This window comes from Lepidochelys olivacea (assembly GCF_965140295.1).
Source record: "Lepidochelys olivacea isolate rLepOli2 genome assembly, chromosome: 12".
NCBI classification, from domain to species: domain Eukaryota; kingdom Metazoa; phylum Chordata; order Testudines; family Cheloniidae; genus Lepidochelys; species Lepidochelys olivacea.
Genome location: NC_140422.1, coordinates 25,756,825 through 25,781,889, shown reverse-complemented (window position 1 = coordinate 25,781,889; position 25,065 = coordinate 25,756,825). Strand labels below are relative to the sequence as shown.

Here is a 25,065-nt window from a genome sequence, read left to right as displayed (position 1 = left end):
CTAACCAATTTATTTGAGCATAAGCTTTCGTGAGCTACAGCTCACTTCATCGGACATTTGACACAAACACTTACTGACAATTGAAAGTTGTTCCAATCTTGGGAAGTTCACTGTTTACTCTAACCTTTAGACTGACCGCTCAGATTTGTCAACTTCTGGGTTTCAAATAAAGCTATAGGAAATAAGTTATTTCCCTAGCAACCAAATCAGATGGTAAGAACTCATTCACCACCAGCTGGGGATTAATTTGCACAAGGAACCTGAGGCTAAAAGGTTGTATAGGCCTTGTGTAGGGTACTTAAGTTAAAGGGACAGTTGTGTGCAGCACAGAACTCAGACCAGGAGAGGTGGGAAGGGGCCAGTATCCAAGTTATGGCAGCTGTGCTACCAAAAACACCCATAGTGCTATAGACTGAGCTGGCTTAGTGTCTGCACTGGGAGAATTGTAGCAAAGTATTTCAAGGACATGTGTCAATTTTACTAAGTTTTCTATGGAAAGTTTCAAACTAGAGTATTTAGTTTCAGCTCCAATTTTTACTAATATATAATTTTATAATACTTGAATATGCAAACATTTCAATACAGTAGTTCCAATGTTTCCAAACTGAAGTTTTTCAGAATTTCTGTACCATGAAAATTTTCATCTTTTTGTGCTGATTGGGGATGAATGGTCTCCTGGTGTTGGAATTTACATCCTGGGGGAGATAAAGTTAGTGATCCATCCAGCTCTGCTTAGCGCTTAGAGTTTCAGGGAGGCAGGTTTGCTATGTAGGGTCTAGGCTGGGAGCTGCTCCACCTGAGAGAGACTTGCCAGGCTTGTTCTCCAGCTGCCTGCCACCTCTAGAAAAAGCTGTTTTCTGAGCATGCATCAAGAGGGAGATTGACTTAATCTCTGGTGGTTTGTGCCAAGATAGAAACATCAACTTGGAAAACAATTTGTTGCTCACACATTAGGTCATGTACCAAGTCAGGTTGATCCAAAACTGAAGATCAGATTCACTGGCTACCCAATAAACAAAGCCAAAAGCCACTCCTTGCTGAAACAAATACAGTGCTTGAACCAAAAATATCAAAATCAATATTGAATCACCTATGTTGTTTAATACATTTCAAAGACACCCTATGATTACATTAGTGTATAGGGGCCAGAGCAAAATGGAGTAGCATTGATGGGGCTACATGGATTTGAATGTTGAATGCTAGGATCTTTTGCAAATCAGATGCACCAAGTACTGCATGAATTTGCATTGTTTCGGAGTCTGCCACCACTGGAATAGAAATAGGACTAAATCTCAGTGATACCTATCATAGGACTAGTGAAGTCACTGTCAAGAAGCATTGCACCTCTCCAAACTACTGTGTACTGGCAACCGATCATTTTTATTACACCTTTCTGCTTACAGTCTGTTTCAGAAAGGAAAATGCCCTTGGGAATTAGAATCCATTCACTTAGCATATTAAAATATGATGTTTTCATGCATAAAGTCTCTACAGGGTCCTTGTACTGTATCCACACAAATGTTGGCTACTCCCAATCAGCAATACATTAATCAAGGTCACTATTACTTGACAATTAGATATTATGTAAATTGTACCAAGCTGATTCCTTTTCAGAAGGAAGACAGTAAACAGGGTGGAGGAATAAGAGCCATTGTTTGGATTTGCACCGAGCACAAAGCTATTCAGTGCATAGCACTTCTCACAGTATTTACCACCCCTTTTTGACACCATTTAATGTTTTCACTATTTAAATGAAAACCATTTAAATGACTTAAAGCCAAAAGGGCCCAATACAATCATCTAGTCTGGCCTCCTGTGTAACAGGCTACAGAATTTCAGTGATTCCTGCATGTAGCTCAGCTTGCAAACAGTAAGAAATAACTGGGTTCTGCAAGATGCCCCGCTGAAATCTCTGCTCCAGGTAGCCAAGAGAAAGATTAATACAAATGTATAAGAGGCCAGAAATACAGGAGAGGACTACAATGCCCAATTTTAGTGGCATAATTTCATGTAACCCTTTACTTAGAGTGCTGTATTTTTAATCCAGTCCCTTGTGACTTCAGAAGACATGAAATTAAAGTGAACTGGGTAAAAAATTGATTACAATGAAAGTTCAGCATCTCCAGTTTCCTTGCCAGTACTAAGATTATTCTAATATAATGGCTCACTCAAATAATTTGACAGTCACCCTTCTATGCCCAACTCACTGGATTGCTAGAGTAACACTGTTGTCTTCAGTGGAGTTCCCCCAGTATAAGTGAGAACAGAATTTAGCCCCTTGCCCATATCTTGTCCTTCAACAGTGCCTTCACCTTCTCTTCTCCTCCCCCCCCCCCCACTAGATTGTGGCAATAAAAGCCCCTTGAGTAGTTAGGCTGCCTCTGTTTGGCGACAGTGTCTCCTATTGTAGATTGACTCTTACAAAGGTATTTATAGTCAGTTTTGCCTACCCTTTTAGGGGTCACCAGCCTCCACTGCTTCTCAGGACAGGGAAGCTCATTTTGCCCATATCATTCCTTATAGCTCACAAGCTTAAGAACTCTCCATTATACCACAGTTCAGGTTTTAATAGCATCTTTCATACAAACTGTATTGCAAACAGCTAATAGCCAAGAGAAAGACATTTAGAATTTTTCTCCCTTGCCTACACAGTGGATGCTGTTTTCAGGTGACATTTGCAATCAAGCAGAGAATCCTTGTAGTGTAGAGGCAAGATTGCAGTTCCTGACTATGGAACAGCAGAGGCCAATGTGTTTATCAACAGCTGTAAAACTGTTACAGAAAGGAACTTAGTGTTGGACAACTGGAAGGGGAGCAGTGAGGGGCAGTGAAACCTGTTGGGCTGGAACAAGTTCAGAATGTTTAAAAAAGTTAGGACATCTTAAAACTAGATCTTGAAATAAATGGGGAGCCTGTGGAATAATGCTATGGGAGTGTGTGCATGCACACACACTTAAGAGTAATTTCATTAGCATTTTCCCTGATCTGCTCAGAACATCTGCATGCAGGTTTCTCTGAGCTTAGACCTGGTGGAAGAGATCAGACCCATTAACTTCATACAGGAGTGAAATGGATCCTGCAAGTTCCATTAGCCTGCCTTCACTTTTAAGAATTTTAGCTCCTTCAGAAAAAATTCTTTAAAAAGCCTTTAGATTGTAGTGAATTCTCTTCTATTTGGTAAATACCCTGCTTCCCAAATTTCATGTTTCAAATATCTGCCATGAGTACTGCAGCTGTTCAGAAAACATTTTCCAAGATGTGCTAGAATTACAAACCAAAGTTCTGATTATTACCCTGTAGATTTCAGAGCTGCCAGGTTACAAGAGTATAGTTTAATACATATAGTAAAAGAGTGCTTTCAATGCTGGTGCTATTTATAAATACATTTGTGGGTTCTGACATTTTCCACTGGAGCAGTTGTGCGGAGAATTGGAAATCATGAACAATTCTTAACTGCATGGTTTTCCTGCTATGAAAGTGGACACAAAGGCTCTGAATTAAGAATATTGGAGAGGAAACAAAAGTCTTTAGTCAGAAGGCTTGTGTCTGGCTGGATGCCAGTTTGGACGCTGGTTTTTCTGTTCCTTTGCTTCCAGGATCTGGTATTTTCAAGGTGAGGTCTGACTTATTTGGCATGTTGTTAAAGCTGGTGATACACGCGTGACTTCAGTTCAGTTTTAGGGTGTAGGATCGGTACTGAAAGCGTAGCAGTAAACTGTTAGTTTTCTATTCCTACTGTCCTTCATTACTAAACATCAGAATCCTACTATTCAATTCAGTTAGTGGTAGAGCTATAATGGACACCAGTTAAGTGGTAAATAAAGTGCCTCTTCTCCCAGTTGTTAAAACTTTTGCCAAAGCATGTGCATTACTTACACCTTTCAGAAATTCTCATCTTCAGGGAAAATAACTTTACCAGCTGTACTACTGAAGCTGGACTTTTGTACACAAGTTTGAATTGTATGCACATTCATCCTCATTTCTGTGACTATTCGTGCTCCACAAGTATTGAACCAAGCGTCTGGACAGATTATAAACTCACCATTCTCTTCAGCACCATTTGCAGGGTGTGACTGGTCATCTACATCCTAGTGTTTCTCTTCCTCAACTGGAAGAGTAACATTTCAAAAACTGGAGAATGGGGAAGGATGAATATTTTCCCCGGCATATGGTACAAACATTGATTTTGCACAAGAAGAATGTGAAGAACGCCTGCTCCCCAGACAGTGGTGTGAGCAAGTGTCTATTCAAGTGCTTGTTTAGGATTATCCATTAAAAATGGTCCGCACTGCTTCTGCAATAGCCACTCAGCTCTAGTTGCACAACTCAGAGCATTCAGACTAGGAATGCATGACCATGTTCAGTAACCATAATGCTGACCCAAACTTAACAATTTCTTCAATTCTGAATCATGAGAATTAAGTCATGTGGCGTTCAGGTGTTGGGGCCCTATTAGCCAAACTTTGCTTCTTCATAGTGACTGGAGACAAAGGCCTTGTCTATACCTAAACTAAAGGTCAACCTAGCTGCTTCATTCAGGACTGAAAATTGTCTCACACTGTGAGACAGATCGGTCGACTTAATTCCCACTATAGATGCAGATGGAAGAATTCTTCCCTTGACCTACCTACCACCTCCAGGGGTTGATTACAGACCATTGCTGTAGCAAGAGTCTGCACTATGGCAGCATAGCTTCTGTGCCACAGCTGTGCTGCTGGGGCATTTGTAGGGTAGACATGCATGGAGTTACTCTTGCCCCCTCACACTGAGGGGATAGGGTGCGGAGCTTAACACGATCAACTGGGTCATTGGGCAACAAAAGAGTTAACTTTTCCCCTACATGTGCAGAGGTGGGGTGGTTCGCTATTAAATGCCTCCTCCAGGATCAGAGATGGTCTTGAGGGAGAGTAGATTCTTCATTCTCCCCCACTACACCTATGGTAGGAGAAAAATCTCAGCATGCTCAAACGTAACGGCAAGTTGGACTCTGGTCCTAATGATCTCCAGACCCAAACATGAATTATGCTCTAATATTTGTCCAAATGCACATTTTTCTGATGTGCAGGGTGTTCAGCCCACACACTAGGAGATTCCAGTTTGAAAAGTAAGGATGGGAACTGAAAGGAGATGCAAAATGTTCCCATCCATGGCTACCTCAGTCCAGCCCTTCCATCATCCTGAAATTTAGATAGCTCTAAGTTTATCCTCTTTTCTGTCATCCCTTTTGCAGTCTGGGACAAACACTGAAGGTAAGTTTTCAAGAAACACTCATATCCCATTTTCAGACTTGACTTAAACTAAGTACATACCTTCTGTGATTTGTTGGGCACATTTTCCCTGTGTGCAGTGCTTCATGGGTCTACAGCACTGTATAAATGATTAATGATATACTAAAGCTTTTTGTTGGTATTGGAGGCCGCCTTTTGCTGTCTGACAAAGAACAGACAAATCTGTTCTCACTCTCACAGGGCTTTTAGAGACCGCTAAGAGGAAGACAGACTTTAAGTGGCATTGTGCAGCAGGCCTTTCCTACTTCAGTAACAAAGCCATTCATTGTTTCTCTTCCTTTTAGATGAGGAAAGCATTCTGCCCTGTAAGAAAGAAGAACTACAGTGTGGCAACGGACTCTGCCTCCTGAACTGGCTGCGCTGTCATTACAAGAAGGACTGTGGCAGAGACTACATGTCCATCAAACTAACATGCTCAAGTGAGTTACTCTTCAATTTCCTCCATCATGGGACAGTCAATACACCTTGTTGAATCATTCTCCACAGACTGCACTTCACATTAGATTTGTTCAGAGTTTGATGCTGCATGAATATGCGTGCTTGGTGGGCTTATTTATGTTTAAGTCCCTTGTTTATACTGCATGTGGATTTCAAGCAGAATACAAGCAAATAGTAGTGGAATGGATGATTTAGCTCTGCTCAATGTATTTAGCTAATTTATTATGAAAGGTGCTGCGACAAAATGCCAGTTTTAAAAAGGTGGAGTATAATCCAAAAGCTGAAATTACTGAAGCCAGCCAGTGCTGGAATCTATTAAACATTGGCAGCTATGGGTGGCTTCAGTAATTTCAGGGAAGGGGGGACAAAAACAAAAAACCATGAGGAGCAACTGCAGGCTACATTCTCTGCATTAACATTTCCAAATGCAAAGTAACCCCCGCAACTGTCTGCAGGTTAAAACGTTGGGTCCTTTCAAAGAATTACTGTAAAAGCAAAGATGTCAAATGTATTCAAAGGATTGATTTCTGTAGACAGTATGTAGGAAAGTGTTCAGGCAGTGACCAAGCAATGCCTTGAGTACTTTTTATCAATTGATAATGCAAGTTATGAAAAGTAGTACTTACAATTTCAGTGATAACTATTTACTAGTATATGGGTGATTAACAGTTTCGGCCTAGCCTGTTCCCTTGATTTTTGTTCTTGCATTGCTAAACTGCCGATTTCAAACTGTAGGAGTTTGAACTTCAGTTTTTTTATATTTGGTTGCCATAAACTTGCTAAAAGGAGAGTTGTCAGAACCCTATTCCAAAGTGTAAATGGGACTAAGGGTGCACTACTGTCCTTAATTACTAGCTAGAAGCATCCATTGACCTAATTTTCTCAGTTAACACAACCTCATGCACACAAGCATATAGCTACAAGTTTGAGGAATGACTAGGAGCCAGAGTTATACTAGGGACAATAAACTGACAGCCAGCAGCAATGCACATAAAGTGACATTGAAAGCATTCATACAAGCACAAGTACTGTATTAATATAGTCTCCAATCCAAAGGCAATTAGACTCCATGAGCCCATGGAGCACAGAAAGTGTGTTTATAATTAAGAATTTCATAATGGCCAGAACTACTGTATTGTGTAGAAGGATGCAAGAGGTCTGGGCTTGGTGGGACCTTGGTTTCTCACCTGTCAACTTAGTGGATCTGAGGAGCTGTAGTAAAATGCACAAGTGTTCAAGGGTAATTATGAGAGCCACTCACTGCCCAAATATCCCTGCCATCTGTGCCACAAATCAGTACTAATTCAGGAGAAGACTGCTTGCAAGACCTTGTGCCTATAAGAAAAGCCCCATAACAGACATCTAAAAAGGAGTGGGGGGAGAAGGAGGAAGATGTATATAATATTCATGTCTTGGAGAGATGAATGTTTGACCTGGGTTGTTTTGGGGTGGGGGTTTCTCTTTTTGTTTTTATTAAAAGCCTTGATCTTGGGATAGCCATGGCAATTGAGAGAGAGTAGATGCTTGACCAGGGGAAACTGACCAGTCCCTGTTTCTGCAAGCCAAATCTCAATATGCATTATAGTGCCTTCGGAACCTTTTAAAACTTTTCTGCAAAATGAACTTTTTTAAAAAAAGAATTGAAGCTACTACTTAAGTCTCAAGTATCTAATAAATTCCAAGCAACATGGGGTACTTCAATATATAGGATTTTCTAAATTTGTTTGCAAAGCTATCACTTCAATACTGAAATACACCCTATAAAACATGCTGATCAACAAAACAGTTAACCAGAGTCATTTTAGCATTTCTTCTGTAACAAGCTCAGAGGAACAAACATCCCATAAAACAGATCATGTATAAATAGCCACAAGTGTGGGGGAGAGGCCTATACAAAGCAAAAAACTTGTCTACAAGAATTCACTATATTTCCATGGAAGGACTGATTTGCTATTTGCAGCGGGACTTGAGTGCAAGGTGTCACAGTAAGGGAGGGCTGTCCAGCCTACAGGCCTGTGGGCCTTACACAGTCCAGCAGAGCATTTCATAAGGCCTGCAGCCTGCTTCAAAACAATATACCAAATGGCAGATTCATTAGCATTGTGTTCTGTGTGCCTGCTGCAGCCCCCCTGCCCATTTTCTACACTTCTGAGACAAATAAAGAAGCCAGTGCATAAAATGTGTTTTTAAAAAAGACAACTCATCTAAATACATATGAAACAAGCTGAACTTTAAATATAAGACACAGGGAACTCAATCTTATCAAAGAAAGATCAGTAGAAGCACAAGGTTGTACTTAGGTTTGTGGCCCTCTTGTGTACTAAGTTTGAGCACCACTGCAGTAAGGTACTAGTACATTTCCCAAAAGTCTCAAAACAAAAGCAAAGAGTTTCATACAAGGCAGTTGCCACAATCAGGCATCTCTGCCAGTTTAAGAAGGTGTTGCTAATACCAAGGGCTGTTAAAATACGCACTACAATGAGTTAGGAAGCCTGTATGAATGAACTAGCATGCTATTTATGCCCACCTACCACCACCCCAAACTGTATTGCCACAGAATCTCAGTATAGCAATGACTATTGTTCAAGTGCTGACAGATTTTCATATGTGAGCAACCACCTATAGCAGGGACCCATATCTGAAAATTCAACCATGTGTGCAAGGAACAAAACAAAAATAACCCTCCTCCCCCCCACACACAATTGGGCAGAATAAAAAAAATTTTGCCTAAAGGTCTTCTTAGCCTTTAGATTTAATACTATATAGCTGCATTCTGTGCACACTATTGCTATAAATGTGCAAGAGCGGATCCATTTGCATCATATGAAATGTGTTACTTATGGGTTCTAATCCCAACAGATTTTAAGTCCTATGTCTCCATAGTTATCTGGTTTCTTACATGGTGCTCATCACCTTTGCATCTGATCATACAGTACAATCAGTAATAGCTTTCGGACAGTGATTTTACCTCAGGACATGAAGTAAAGCATAAGGGCACTTACCCAGCTTAAGGGAGGTTTAGATTGTAACCAATTACTTCCAGCACCATACCTGAGGAAGCAGCAAAGTTGCACCTGATCTAGAAATAGCTCACAGGAAGGATGTTCTCAGCTTGCTTTTCCAGCTCATTTACAATGCTTTCTCCTCACGGCTCTGCTTTTCAACACCTCAGGTGCCTGTGGGGTATTTTAGGCAGTTGTGCTAAAAAAAGGCATCATGGGGTCTTGGTTCAGCCTAGGTCTGATCTTAGGAAGTCTTTCTAAACACTCAGCCCAGACTTTTCAATAACCTAATTCCACATGCACAGCCTTTCTATACACAGTGGTGCCTGCTTACATTAGCAGTTTCATCCCTTTCCATGTAGGGTGTATTTGTGGTGCATCTGCTCACATTCTGTACAAACCCTTATTTCTTTCAGTGGTATTTTAAGACTGTTATTTACGGGACTCCAGTTTTCTTAATCTATAATTCAACACTTAAATACCATACACAGCTTGAGACTGCATCTGATATGCTGGGTTGCCCCAAAATCAAATGCAATTATAGATTGCTGACAGCAAATTCAGTGTTATTTTTGTCCCCAACTTCTAGTATTTGGGGACTAAAGTCATTTCAAATGTGAGACATCCTTCTTTGTTGCAAAAAGTATCTGGTGTTTCCAGGCTTAATAATGGTAACAGGGTTTTAATTCAGCAAGTCACAAGTTAAATCAAATCCATCACTCAAAAAACCTAATAAGACCACCAAAAGTAGTGAAAAGGTCAACTGGAGAAAGCAACACCATGCACATTACCATGTTCAAGATAGGATGAGAAAATTGGATTGTGTGCTTAAGGGCACTTGAGTTGGCACTGCCTTGAGTGTTACATTCAGTCACAGCCTCAGTAAAAAAACCCACATTCACAGGCACGTAGGCAATCTGTCACAAAGTACAAACCTTATTTACACAGGCAGGTCTAGAATGTGTGTGCAACTTACAGGCCAGTTGAAATTTTTTCCAATAGGATGGAAAGGACCTTTGTTGTGTTTCAACTAGTAAAATGCTTTAATTAGTACTTCCTTTCAGCTAGTGTCTGATCTTGCAAGATATTGAGTACAGCAACTCCCAGTGAACATTTCAAGCACTCAGACCTTGAAATCAGACCCAAAGGTTCCAGGAATCAGGCATTTAGACAAATTACCAATGCTCTTTATTAAAGCTCAGAATTAGTGTGGTTTTTAGCCTATACTACATACACAGCTTCTCATTAAGGATAGTGTGGTACAACCACAAATGTAAATCTGTTAGGGAGGAAAAACTGTCAACCCTTGCAAAAGCCTCACATCGTTGATAAGGAGACAACAGGAAAAGTGCAGTTCCCTTAATAATTTACCATTTAAAAACAATTATGAGTTTAAGTTAGCATTAAAATAGTTGAATGCATGCCTCACTTACTTTGCAAGTCCCTGGACTAGGATGTGGAGTAAAAATGCAATTAAATCTGTCACACAAGACCTTTACTGGGTGTGCTGGCATTTTAGAAGACTATCCTCTAATATCAATTAGAAATGTTGATATTTCTAGACAGTACAGTTTGTTTTTTTAAGTGCTGGGTTAATAGAAATTTCTTTATACAAGAAGATCACAACAGCCTTTAAGCAAAACTGATTTCATCTACATTTCAAACAGATGAAGTAAACACCACCACTATTTGTTACGTCTAACTTCTGCAGAAGCTTTCATTAAGAGAACTAGAGACAGATTCTGATCTCAGTTACAATGATGAAGATCTAGAGTAATATTGAGGTCAATGAAGTTAGTTATAACAGTTTAAATTCAAACTGTGAGACGGGTTGGACTCCTTGGGAAGCCACATGATGTGTGGAGATACCACTGAATCTACCTGTTCTGCCAGCATGGGGCCCCTTTAACTGGTCTTGCGGAGCCAGCACACACACAGGGACGATGCAGCGTAAGTGACTCGCTCCAGCTTCTGATGCCCACTTCCCTTGGAATGCAAACCCAAAAGCTGTATTATGAAATTTGCCCCCTCCCTCAATTTGGAGGGAGATGTGCACACTTCTTGCCCCCCCCCCCTTTCCCCATTAGAAATTACAGAAGCTGTTTAATAACTACAACTTCACTATAAAAGGCAGATTTGAAGTGGTAAAGGGGTAACAAAACAAAGATTACTAAGCAAATAAAAACAAACATGCAAACTAAGCTGGTTTCACTAAAGAAATTGGTTACAAATAGTATCTCACACTAGATATTGTTGCAGGCAGTTTGTAAAGTTTCTCTGGTTCAGAGTTCCAGCTATATTCCTTTTCAGACTGGATCTGTCTCAGTCTGGACTCCCCCCTTGCCTTCAGTTTTTCCTTCTTGGGCAGACAGGCTATGGAGAGGAGGCACCCTGTTTGCTTTCCTCCCCACCCTTAAATAGGATTTACATAAGGTGGAAATCCTTTGTTTCCACAACTTGACCCCACTTCCCTCACAGTGGAGAGTTACAAGAAGTCCCAGGTAATGTTTTACTATCCGGTGACAAGAGCACCTGAGTCTGTAGGATCAGAGTGTCCATGAGTCAGTGGCAGTATGGAGTGTCCACAGGAAAGCCAAGCTTTTTACAGTTCATTGTCCTCGCTGATGGGCCATCCATCCTGTCTGACTTTTCCATTGTTGTACCTGAAGTGTTAGCAGTGGGCGTCCCCCAAACAATCAGTTTAAATACCGATACATAGACAATATTCCTAACTTTAGATACAGAAATTATACAGGCATACAAATTGGATAATTACATTCAGTAAATCATAGCCTTTCCAGTGATCTCACAGGAGCCATCTTGCATAAAGTACATCTCAAGCATATTTTCATAAAGCATATGGAATGATGTCACAAACAGCTCATAATCTGGTCCTGGCTGTTCAGTTGTAGAATCTTCTATAGTCTTTTGGCTCTGTAATATGCAAAATGCTAGATGAAGCAAGAACTAGCACTAGAAAAGTCTTATTGCCATTTTCTCTGGGGAGAGGGGAAGGGGAGGAAGCAGATCTATGGCTACATGTTAGACAAATAAGGAGATTTCCTGGTGAGGGTTTGGACCTTCTTCTAGGTTCCTTTACCTGAAAGGACAAGGACTGCCTTAATATCTTCCCTTCTGAGCCAGAGTTGATCTGCAAGGGGTCCTTGGAGGCAGTATAATTGCAAAAGGGGTGGGGGGAGAGAAGGGAGACTATTAAAAGCTTGATTGTTACATCAAGGGAGTGATGAGTTCAAATGTAGATAAACCAGAAGTCCATAGAGAATAGGTCTCTGCATTTATCTATCCTTTCAGACCATTGGATACCAACAGTCAGCAATTCCATCACAAGTCTGTGCATTTAAGAACACACATTATTGGTCTGCAGTGGATCCTATTAGTTACTTGTTCTGTAGTTTTGATGAGCGGACTGGATAGAAAGAACACCTGTCCTTTTTCTGCTCCCCAAACAAAAGTCTAAGGTGGTTTTGCCATGTAGCATTCCTTAAGAGAAAAATTTAAGCAGATAATTTTGGAAGTGAATTTCCTTTGAGAAACAATGATCATAAACCATGATGAGAGACTTCTGAATGGACAGATTGAATTTCAGCCTTTACCAGATTCATTGAGTCTATGGGATGTCAAGTGAAGAGTTTCTGCATAAAGTGGACCAAACATGATTTTAAACCCTGAAAGATTTTTCAGCCCTCCATAATTTACAGAAAGAAAAATGGCAATTCCTTTTTTATTTAGTTTTTATAATCATTGCTTTTGTGCTTCTGGGTTGAAATTCTCCCCTCTGCAGAGGGCCTGCAAAAGGTTGGCACAGCACTTAACCCCTAATAGGACTTACTTTAGTGGGACTTCAGTGTCCACAGCTCTGGTGTTAGCTCTCTGCACAAGGGCAAATATCCCCTTATTTCAGAAACTTAAATACTCAAAACCAAATTGTGCTCTAGTAACATCTTTGGGTGCAGCAGGTCCAAACTTCGCACTGTGGGGAGGAGGTGTGGAGGTTAAGAACATCCCAAAGAGTTTCCCACACCTCTGTCTCTCACAGATTATGTTCAGTCTACTATAGCATGGATGGAAGACAGGAACCTCTCTAAAAAGTTGTTGGGAGAAAAGTTTGTCCATTGGTTTAACCATTGTCTAGGACTTATCAGATCTGGATTCAAGTCTCTGCTCTTGACCAGACTTCCTATTTAACCTCGGTCAAGTCATTTAGCCTCTGTTCATTATCCCCATTTTACAGATGGGGAGAATAGCACTTCCCTACCTCAGAGGTGGTGTGAGGACAGACTAATTGATGGTTGTGAGGCTTTCAGATACTGTGTTAGAGGTGGACACACATACCTTAGCTGGAAGGCTTTGTTGGCCTCCTTTCATCCACAAGACACAGGGGGAATTGCAGCCTATGATGTAGATGGTTTGCAATGTCTCATGTGACTGACTAGGCCAATATGAGATTTTCATGATTTTTGGCAGTTATTGCAAGTGTATGGATCTTGGTTGGGAGCTGCTTGCTTCCTCCAGGCTCTTTTCTCTTCAAACTGCAGGAGCCAGCTTCTGTTGTGGATTTTGATACACTGATGAAGATGATGGCAAGTGTCTGTAACAAATGGCGCCAAGATTTCCCCATTGGTCAGGGTCAATTCCCAATTCCTTTATATCTCACTTGCATGTTTCTTTATAGCAAAGCTTGGGATGTCCTGTTCTTGTTCCCTCCGATAGCTCCCTGTATAGCATGTTCTTGGGTATGCATCTGTTTCCCAACCTACTCAGATGGCCCAGACTGTGCAGTCATCTTTGCTTGAACAGGGCTGTAACAGTTGGTAAATTTGCCCTTTGAAGAACCTTTGCGTTGGTGACTTTATCCTGCCATTTGGTGTTGCATATGCAGCGTAAGCAACGTAGGTAGAAACTGTTCAACCTTGACTCCTGATGAGCATAAGTTGTCCATGTTTCCCCACCATACATGAGTGCACTGAGGATGCAAGCTTGGTACACTAGCATTTTGGTTTTGATGGTCAGCTTTGAGTTGTTCCATGCTCTTTTAGTCTGCTAAAGGTGGTGGCAGCTTTTCCAATGCGAACATTTAGGTCTTCATCCAGTGTGAGGTTGGTGGTCACTGTAGAACCTAAATAGCTGAACTACTTCTAGCTGGTTTGCATTTAAGGTAATTGAAGGATCTTTTGGAAACCCCTGTCCTAATACAACCATTAGTTGGAAGGTCAAAACCATTAGGTCAGGTCAGAATTGAAAACCTGCTACTACTATGATTGTAAGCAGTACAACCTGTACTGGCCAACACCGAGTGGTAAGTGGTGGTTAATTAACCCAGAAACCTCAGGAAGCACCAACAGCTTTGGGCTGATGAGTGCCTGAGGCGGGTAGTGGAACCCTTGATGGAGGAAATGCGATCAAAAGGCAGACAAGCAAATTCACTCAGTGGTTTTACCAACTACATCCACACAAAACAGATTGGGTCCTTCAGCTCTGGTTGATAACCAATCTAGGAGTGGAGCCCTGAAAGGCAGGCAGATGGAACATCTCCACTGCTCTGGCAACTGCTGCAGCATAGCTGGTTCCAAATGTATCGACTCCTGTCCTTCCTTTGGTCCAAACCAGTGAAGTCAAGAGGGGGACGCTGACTCACGGGCAAAGCAGCGCCTCCATAACTGCCCAGGCTCTTGCAGCCACATCACATGGAGAGGACACTCCATCCTTGCTGAACAAGTGAGACTCGAGAGGTGTGTTGAGGAACATATAGCCAGTGGATCTGTGACTATATGCATATACCAGACAATTATTCCAAACCTCTTCGAGAGAAGAGGGACACAGATGCCAGAAAGGTTGCTCTGGCCATAATGGAATATCTGGTTCTCTGCCCTGTAACAAGCACCTGTTAAAGAGCTGTCCATGGTGGAATCCCTATTTCCAAAGGAAGGAAGAAATTAAATGTGTTGTACATGGCTGGAACAAGACAGCAGATGTCAGTTTTTGTGCAAGTAACGCTCAGAAGATTCAGCTATTTTTCATGTAATTAGTAGGGCACTTTTATAATAAATCAATTAATTGCATTACCAAGCAGCTGGTGAAACGGTCAGAAAGCACACAGGTGTGTTCTATATTTTACTATTATGAATTTCTATCAGCCCCAAACCCCTTTCATACTAATAGCTACTCACTCCAGTGAGTTATTTTGGTTTTGTTCCACTTCTCCCCCAGTTTCCTTCTTAGAAGCTGGTATAAGTGAGAGAATGTCCATGAATAAAGCTGGTACTGGAACAACATGGACTCTACGTGATAGACAGGTTGAGTAAAACCAGTGCTTAAATGGCTTACATGTTCCACTCATCCATTGACATATCAAGAGTCTGAAGCAGTGATTGTTTTCTAACTTATGCCCCAACCAGGCTAAAAAGGTCTACAACTGAATAAAAAAATCTGCTAGTTGGTGAAAGTCAGCAGAGTGCACTTTCTAATAGGTTACTGCATTCAGGACAAGGAATGCAGGTAATCAGTAGTTTCTCAAGAGGCAATTTTATCAGCCATTTGAACAATTGTTTTCATATAATGCAGCTATACATAGCTATCCAGAGGGGCTTAGCACCTTTGGAGGAGAAAAAAATTCAGCCAAGTAGTCGTAGATACTATACAATATTATGGGAGAGCCTAGCTCAGAGTTTTCAAACGTCATTGCAGAGTGACCCACTTCTGACAACAAAATTCTATGTGACCCTGGGTGTGGGGACAATGGGCCAGAGCCTGAGCCCTGCCACCCCAGGTTCGGGGTGAAGCTCAGGCTTCCGCCTCAGCTGTCGGTCCCAGCAAATCTAATGTTGGCCCTGGCAACCCCATTAAAATGGGATCACAATCCAGAGTTTGAGAATCACTGAATTACCACTACCAAACTAAAGGGGAGGAGGAGTGGTTTCTCTGCCTCTAAGGGAAATCAGAATTCACATACACCCACCCCTAAGTCATCCCTACCCACAAGGGCTCCTAAAAATACTTCACAGGAGCACCTCTCTTTTGCCTTTAGAATGGACCAGTTTGTTTTAAAGACACCCGCCATTTGGGATAAACTGTTCCCAGACAGCATAAATACAAGGCCTTTATACAAATAAAGGCACCTCGCTTCAAATTATACAAGTTTAACAGTTCGTTAAGTTCAGTATTCTTAGTGCAACTTCCAGGAACAAAGCATACACATTTCCAACTAATAAACTTAATACAAGTTTGTTTGCCCAGTACTTTCTCAAACCATAACCAATGAAGAAGGCAAAAGCATTTTTCTTTAAAATAGATTCCCCAGCCCATTAGTTCTCTTGTCTATGCAGTCACATGCTAGGGATGTGAAGATTTATCCCAGGCTAAAAGGAAATTGTGGAGAGCCTGTTAAAACACTGATAGCACATCAATCCCTGAAGCAGGCCAATGAAAGTGGATGGGAACACTAAACACCTCCTGCCCAGAGTGTCATTAATGTCACCTAATACTCTCAATTCAGTCAGTGACTGAAAAGGGGAGGGAGGAGAAGAGAGAACTTTTTTTATTTTTATAAAACCAGATATAGTGGTGTCCATCAGAGACAGTACCTTTACCAATAGTTACTACAATGTGTTAGGTACCTGAGGGACCCATTTAGAACAGGAAAATCTATGGTACTTCAAATATGCAAATAGTGAAAGACAAAAATGGAAGGGTCAGGAAAAATGGGAGGAGCTAAGGAAGAGTTTAAGTTAAATACCAGAGGAAGTTCTTAATTGCTAGAAGATACATTAGACAGAGGAGCAGATTCCAGAGGGAGGTTGATATGGCACCGTTACTACATGTATCTAAACACACATTAGAAGATATTTTTAGCAGGAATGACATACTGAGCAGTCACACTGGATAGCCCAAATGGTCTTTTTGGCCCTAGCATTCCTGGATCAAATCCTCATGTGTTCTCATCATGTACAATTTCTATTTGTATCAGTGTGACATGTTGCTGCTCAGTACCGCAAGATCTGGCCCAATATGTTGTTCCTTTTCCCACCCATAAGAAAAAAAAGCACCCAAATTCTTGTTTGTAAGCCCCTGCTTTTTTATCCAGGCCACAATTACTGGTTTTTGAAGATCATTCTGTATTCACAGTAGTGAGCATTTGTTCTATTGCCTGAGGACATGGCACCAACCCCAACCACCTGAGTTGGGGAAATGAGGAGGGTGGCTACTAACAAGAAGCATTTAAACAAACAGTTCTGGCTAGAAACAGAAAATGAAATAGAAGGGCAAGGTTTAATTCTCAATCCAGCTTGCTAGTGCAAAAGAATATTAAGAAAAACTGATCAGCTGTAGGTAGAGGATTCAGAGCAGGAGACAGACACTTAGAGAGAAGTAAAGGTTAACAAAATAAGTTCAGCATCAAAAAAACCTTTTAAGAGCAGGAGGCACAAGGATGAATGAACAGTGGTGCCAAGAAAATAGCTGCAAGCAAAGCTGGTGGTATAGGAAGAAATAGTAGGGATGTTTGTCACATATGAGATGTGTTAGATCTCTCCAGCCTTAGCTACAAGTCCATTTGTATCACTACTGGGCAGCCAGATACAAGGCTTTTTGAATTAGGAAAAAAGCCATGTTGATCATTCTGCAATAACAGCAGATGACAGTTGTAGGGTTTCCTTGTAAGCTACCATACAGTACATGCATTTTAAAAAACAACATTCATATTCAAAAGCAACATGCCCATTATGGGGCTGGGGTTTTAAGAAAAAAAAAATCACTTCTCCACTGACATTAAAAGGAGATTAGAGTATTTAAAAGACAACTGGGGAAATAACCACTCCTTGAGTTAGATGGGGCTTACACTCACCTCCCACACTTCTCCACACTCCACAGGGGCGGACTAGGCACTGGCTTCCCAGTTTTGTTGTCCTGACAAAACTATGATTAGTACTTGCCACCCCTATATTTTATTAAGACAATTTTGCAAAAAGCTATGTTATCTACATAAAATGGTGAGGCCCTGATCTACTACAAAGCCAAAATGAAGGAATGTGTAGGCGAGTACTTTTGCTATAAAGCCACAGTTACCTACCCTGTTAACTCATGTTTTACTGCTGTCTGTTTTTGTCAATACACAAAGGGTCTCAACAGCTAGGTCACTTTATAATTAACAATAGGTCTTCCAGTCCATCAGGGAAAGAAGAATATTGATTGATTTCTTTCCTTACACAAATTTGGGAGAAAGAACCAGAGCCCCACCAAAAAAAGCCAGTGACATACCTCAGGTTATCATCCACCACCATCTGCAGCATCAACACTGGGACAGTACTCACACTCTTCATCCCCACTCACACAATTAGACTTCTGCTCTACCTTTATAAAGTTTCCTCTTGCCTTGATAAGTTGTTAACTTGGTGCAGCTGAGACTCTTCCAGCTCTCAGTCATTAGTAGTCCTTGGCAACCAGCATCTAGTCCTCAGGTGCATGTATTTGAGCATAAATACCCAGATCCCCTCTTAAGACACCAAATACCCTGTGACATGTAGCTAAAACTAACAGTCATGAAAAGGACAAATGTCCTTTACCAAGAGACTAAAGATCACATTGTATCCTCAATCTTTTGTGCAAAACACCCCAGGACATCTCTGAGGAGGGTAGAATATAAATTTATGCTTTGGATGAAGTGCGTGTGTGAGACAGGCCAAAGGAAGAGAGTGATGTAATAATGAAAGTACAGAGGAGGCATTGGTCTGCGATAGCAGATGCTGGGGCTCAGGGCCCAATCCTGAAAGATGAGGCTCCTCAACTTCCACTGAAGCTACTGGCTGAGGAAGGCATTGAGCAGGACCTTGCAGGATCATGATCCACATCCCAAAGTTCTTGCTCAGACAAAACTCTCACTAAGATCAGTGGGAGCTTTTCCTGAATAAGGTTTGAGCCAAGACTTTAGGATTTGGCCAGGGGAGAGCTGAAAGATTAAAAAGCTATTGCCTTTGGTTTGCTTTTACTCAATAAGTTTTTAGTTGTTCATTTCAGTTTGATTCAGTGGATTGGTTTCTATTTTAATGTTTCATTGAGCTGTGATTACCACGAAAAGCATGAGTAAGTGTGTTTAAAACTGCAGTTGTATGGGCCCTAACAGTATTAGAGCTTGCTCCTCTAAAAGTCCAAGATACTATATTTCATACAAGTTGTGAAGGAGATTAGAGGAGAGGGAAGGCATGGTTGACAGTGCGGGCACACTCTCTCTATGTCACTGTTTAGATAGAAAGTGACATGGGGCCTGATTCTCCACCCTGTTATACTTGTTTTACTTTGGTGTAATACCATTGAAATCAGTGGAGTTATATGGGTGTAACACAGTGGAGAATCAGGCCATAGTATTTAGAAGGTGCCCATCACTCATGTATTTCAGTAGGGAATGTACCAGCTGCTGGCCAGCATTCTTGTTGTATACATAAAAGTGAATGGCAGAGCTGCCGTCTCTCCCTGTATTTGTGTATTCCTTTAGGGGCAGAACTGAGCCCAGATTTCAGCAGACCTCTTGTGAATAATGACATGCAGATGTAGCCCACATAGCACCATGTTCTTTGAGGGGTTATGGAAGGGTTAGGCAGCGGGGGTGACTAAGGTAGCTTGCCAGTAATAGATGCAGAGCTTTGTTAGCCTGGAGGGAATCAGGAAATTTGTCTTTGGGAAGCTTAGGGGATTTCCACAGTAGGTGGGGAAGGATCTGGGAAATTATCAGTGGTGGGATTGAGAAAGGTTGAGTCCCCAAGTTCATCTTTCAAGGTGTCTGTCTAGAGTCAGAGCAGACTTGCAGGCAGGAAATTGTATAGATTTATTCTAGGAGAGGTTGCTATCATATACTCAGCATATAGCTCCATCCTGGAGGATTAAGGGGGCTCAAACTGTTCTCAGTGGATACCAAGACATCTTTAAGACTTGCTCTGGCAGGATGCCCATGCTTACTCTTATCAGGAACCACAGTTTCTTAAGGTGAATTCTTTGGGACACATTTTTCTTTTTGTTCTTTGCTCATACAGCGCCTTGCACAATGGGGTTCTGGTCCATGACAGGGACTCCCAAGTGCTACCACAGTACTCATAATACTGGCCTATATATTCAACATGAATCCTGTAATCTCAGTACTGTGTATTGCATGGCTCACAGTAGTCATGGGGGGAATGTGAGTAGTTACATGTGTGCGTCCACAGCAGTGCCTTATATTACAGAAAACTGGGTATGGTCAGATATATTCAGGGAGCAGAACAATCCCACCCATTCTATAGAAAGTTCGTTTTAATAATAATTACACACACATACACAAAATTCATTTCATCGTGCAGGGTCAGAAATCCTTGCAGCTCAACTGGACTTCACAATATAACAGTTCTCCTTTCAGAGAAGTAACAACTCCTACCCTAGCATACTCTGGAGTAGTGTAGTTTTAGCACTAAATACAGGGTTTTAATTTAATCTGCACAACTACCATGAAATTTGGCCTGTTGGGACAGAATGTGAATTATTTAAGTGCATTCTACTACGAATATACTTTTCTAGCTTCCTGTATCAATCAACCTGAATCCCTCTATGAACAAGTAGGTTCTCTGTCTCTCTTTTTGTATTTTACTCTATAGCAATTTTCTGCTGTTAAATCCTCACACACTACAAGTAGAACTACTGTTAAGTCTGAACAAAAGCCTTCGTATTCCATGTACTCAAGAGATACTGCCCTGAAAAGCAATGCATGGATTTGTTCCAGTTGAGAAAATAAGCTAATATTTCCCTTGCTGTTAAAGGAAATCAGATGTATAATCTTTGCTCAAGAGTTAACCATAAATTCCTTTGAAGATACCACCACTTAGCAAAACAGTGCTGACTTGTAACAGTTTAAATGTATGTGCTTTTCCCATTCTTCTCTTGATACCCTTTTAGGATAGAAGCTGTAATTATGCTTAAGTTTTAACTGTTTTACCATATTTCCAACTCCCTCAATGTCATTGTTAGTATTGAATTCAACAACGGGCCTTTAATGTCTCTCTGTAGGCTTAAGTGCTCTCCTGAACTGCGGCCTAAGTACCTTGTCTAAAGTCACCGGAAATGAGTGGCTTCATACAGATCAGAAACTCCTGACTCCTAGCCCTGTGCTTTCACCATACTCGTCGGTGAACCTTGCAAGCCACTGACAGCTGCTGGGATCACAATTTTTTTGCCACAACATATAGCTCTACACAATAATATTTCCAAGTTTGGGCACATTTTGCTGGCTTACCTTGCAATTACAAACATAAAGCAGGGAGGCCCTTGAAGTTTCTTACATGTAACCCCCAAGAGGCTAGGTCCAGCATACCCCAAGGAAACTCTAAACACAAGGTAATTGGAGACGAGATGAAAAATGGCTAGGAGAGCAAATTTAAAAAATACAAAGGGGCTAGGGGACCCAAAGGTTTCTTTAAAAATCTAAGTTCAGATTTGCCTTAGGTCATGACTGAAATTTTTTATGTGGTTTCAGTTGAGTCCCATGTGGAAGAGCTCTGGTAACATAGTGATATGGACACAGAGAAATGTTCAGAACTGCTAGTCTGTGCTCCAGAGAGAAGGCAGTAGTTAAAAAGCAGGGCAGGATAAGGTCCATTGGCAGATATGGACAACCTTGAAAAAAACCTGTGTATGTGTGAGACTAGCCAATGCTAGCGCCTGTCATGAGCAATAGCATTTCACCAGAACTAGTAAATACAGTTTGTAGTTGAACAAAAAGAATTAATCTGTCTTGAAGGGAAGCAAAACCCTGGACCAAACATTCCTTCCCTGTTCTGCTGCCTGCAGCATGGAGGGGAAGGGAACAAAGGTGCACATGTACTGAGTGGCATGTGTAAGCAGTGTAAATAAACTGGACATCCAGAAGCTCTCATTGTTCAACTGACTGTTGGGCACTTTTAAAAATCTGACCACTTCATTTAAACACCAAATAGGAACTGAGCTCTTTTGAAAATCTGACCTCTGCTGTGGGTGCAGAAGACTTCTGAAAATCTAGCCCTTTGCATTTACTGTGAACAAACAGAAAAGGAGTACTTGTGGCACCTCAGAGACTAACAAATTTATTTGAGCATAAGCTTTCGTGAGCTACAGCTCACTTCATTGGATGCATTCAGCCATTCTAGCAATTTTTTCACAAAGGAAAAATGTCAGAACTGTTTGTAGTAATCAGCTGTGTTGGCAAGATTTTTATGTGTCACTAAAGTGTAAATTATCGCACTGACTCAGGGCAGCAAGACTGACAAAGGAGACGGAACTTTCTTATTTTCATTTAGCAGGGGAAGACGAATGTTGTTCTCTCTCTCTTTATCTCAGGCTGAAATTGTTGGCTCAGTGGCAGGAGCACTAGGATGCATTTCTGCTTCTTGGGACCAATGGGTTAGTGCCAAGGGGATGAAATTTGCATCTTGAGCTTGTCAGTGAGCTAGTTGTTTTGGATTAGTACATTGCTCCAGGAAAATCTAATTCTGGCTAGGAAGGGGTTTATGGATGGAAGTATGGAACTGGAGGTAGTCAATGAAATACAAAGGGAGGACTCATTACTTTAATAAAAGAAAGGGAGGTTAGCTGCTGAGCCCAATTCCCACAAGTAGAGCCCTGCAAATCTGTGGGTGTCCGTGGACCATTTTTGCGGATCGCAGATCGGATGGGGATACAAATTTTGAATTCATGCACAAGTTTTGTTTGGACTCCAGATGTTTTCTGTCCAAGCTAGCTTTGCTGACAAGAGCATATGCAAAGTACTCTACTCAATCTCTTTTTGAAAACACACTACAGAACTTGAAAGCTAAAGGGAAGGACATAAGGCTAATCTGGTGATGGAAATGAATAAATTAGAGAAGCAGGTTAAACCCCTTAACCTCCGCAGACTGGGAAAAGGAGATGCCATTGGGATAAAACCAAACTAAAAAAAAATCTAAGAAATGTTAGTTGGTGTTCACAGGTTTGGCGGAATATAAACCAAAGTAAGAAGAAAAATCAGAACAGATACCATATTTCATTATAAACTAAAACGACTACAGAGGTTGTCATGGAAGAAATAAAACAACAGCAATCCCTAATGAAAAATAATGAAAATATTGGGGGGTGGGGGGAAATCCTTGTCTACATTATAAATGTGTTCTTTTCTGTTTTAATTCTGTTTTCCTTTTTTAATACAACCCGTGTAATATTCATCAAAAATGTCTTAGCTTAAGGAAACAGATACAGTGCTGATAATTCAAAAGATCAGGAAAGGCACAGCGGAAAAATAAATGTATACAGAAGCAATAAATTGCAGCATAACATAAAGCAGAGCATCAGGCAGCAATGGCGCAGTGTAGCGGAATATCTACTGTGTAGTTTTCTTTGGAATCACAAAACAAATAGATGGTTGCAAGGAGTTAGGAGTTGTTTCTATCGTGTTTGTTGTTTTAGGAAAAGCATGTTCATTTGACACAAAGTGATAACCTCACCCCAACCTATCCGAATTCACTGGCTTCTTGGCTCACCAACTCAGTAGACCAGCAGAACCATTTGTTTTCAGGAGACTGCAGTGCAGTTAGCACATTGCTGGTCTTTTCAGAAACCACAAAATAAAGTACACGACTGACAGCATTTTTCCATGCTGGTTCTAACAGAGGTCAACATGGGATTCCATAACTGAACAAGCCAAACAGTGTCACTGGCTGAAGTGCATGTACACTGGGATTTTTTTTTCTGCTTGCAAGAGGGATTTTTGTTTTGTATTGATACTACCATCATAATGGTTTGATTTGCAGAAAATCCTCACACACTGTGTGATAACTGGTAGCACTAATACCATGCTCTCACACAGACGAGCCCATAGGGAGGGTACAGATAGGCCCATAGGTGCAGACTTTCTCTCTCTACCTGGGGGAGTACTCAAAGCCCCATCCGCCCCAGCCCTGCCCCCATTCCTCCCCTTCCTCCAAGCCCCCCACTGCCCTATCTCTTCCTGCCCCTGCCCCAGGCCTCACATCCACTCCACCCTTTCTTCCAAGCCCCCACTTCTTTCCCACACACACACACCCCATCATGCCCCAGCCTCTGAATACCTGATCCGGGCGTGCTGGGAAGGAGGAGGGGAGTTTGGCTGCTGGTGGGTGCTAAGAAGCCGCAAAAAATTTTCCATGGAGCACCCGTGGTGTTGGCGCCTATGGTTAGGCCTTGAACTCTGTAAGTTCCTGATGCATTATCTAGTCAAGGGAAGGGGGCAGGGTTGGCAGTATTGTGTAGGAGATGGGCTTCCAACCATAGGAATATCCCATGATTCATTGCAAAATCCAGAAAGGGACAGGTCCTCCTGGTCTTTAGCTGTATGACTCCACTTCCCTTGAGACAGTCCTTATTCTCCAGCAAGGGGTTTTGGCACCATAGAACAGGGCTCCACGGAATTTCTCTCATGCCCGAGCCACACCCAGCCAGCTACATTTACCTCTAAAAAGAGGAGCCACAAAGTTCATGTCAAGGTATATTCACCGAGAGGGGCTACTGTGGAATCGAAGATATGCAGGGGAGGGGAAGGGAATGCTGATTTGGTTCTGCTTTGTTCTAGTCTCATCCCATCCGTGTTTTGTCTTGGAGGAGCTTTAGTTTCTACACTGTGGAGGAAACTGAGAACAAAACAGAATATTTATTGAACAGCATCTTCTTTTACCACTTCACAGCCACGTCAGCCTTGTCGCAACATGCAGCTTGCAGTGAGAAAGCCTTGTTCTGACAGAGCTGGCTGCATTAGAAATCGGAACTGCTCTTTATTAAAGGATAGCGAGTTAAAGGTAAGATGAAGGCTGGGGTAAAGCAACCCAGCTTCTGATCCATCTTGATTTGGGAACACAGTACAGCAACTAGTTGTGATAATATATGCACATAAACATGTATTTGCAGGAGGCAGAGCAGGGTTTGATACATTTATGTTAAATTAGCGTGATTATTGTAGAACAATTAATAATAAGGGCCAAAAGACAGTAATTAAGGAGTAAACCTGAGTGTGAGAGTCATAGGATAACACTGAGCCATCAGAAGCATCTATTGTAAATGCCATCAAAATTTTCACATGAACTTTTTGCCATTCAAGGTGCCTGGACACTGAATTACTCTGCTTACTCACAGGGCAGGTACAGCGCAGGCCTCCCTCATGGCCCCACATATTTCAAGGGCATGGTTGCAGTGTGTAACTGCTTCTAAGCATAAGTCATGTAAATAAGTTAATTCTCTTAACCCGCTCAGCCTTTGCAACTGTGCTGAGAACACCCAGTCACTATTAGGGTGTTTTTTGTGGTATGAATGTTCTTTTCCCTGGA

General features: G+C 41.5%; 1 protein-coding gene across 1 annotated transcript in view; it reads left to right on the top strand.

Annotated features, from left to right (window-relative positions):
• BEAN1 (brain expressed associated with NEDD4 1) overlaps positions 1-25,065 on the top strand; it is a 116,044-nt gene that overhangs the window by 11,352 nt on the left and 79,627 nt on the right. The window contains 1 exon segment of the mRNA XM_084644979.1: positions 5,573-5,707. Coding sequence (XP_084501105.1) covers positions 5,573-5,707 — 135 coding nt within the window.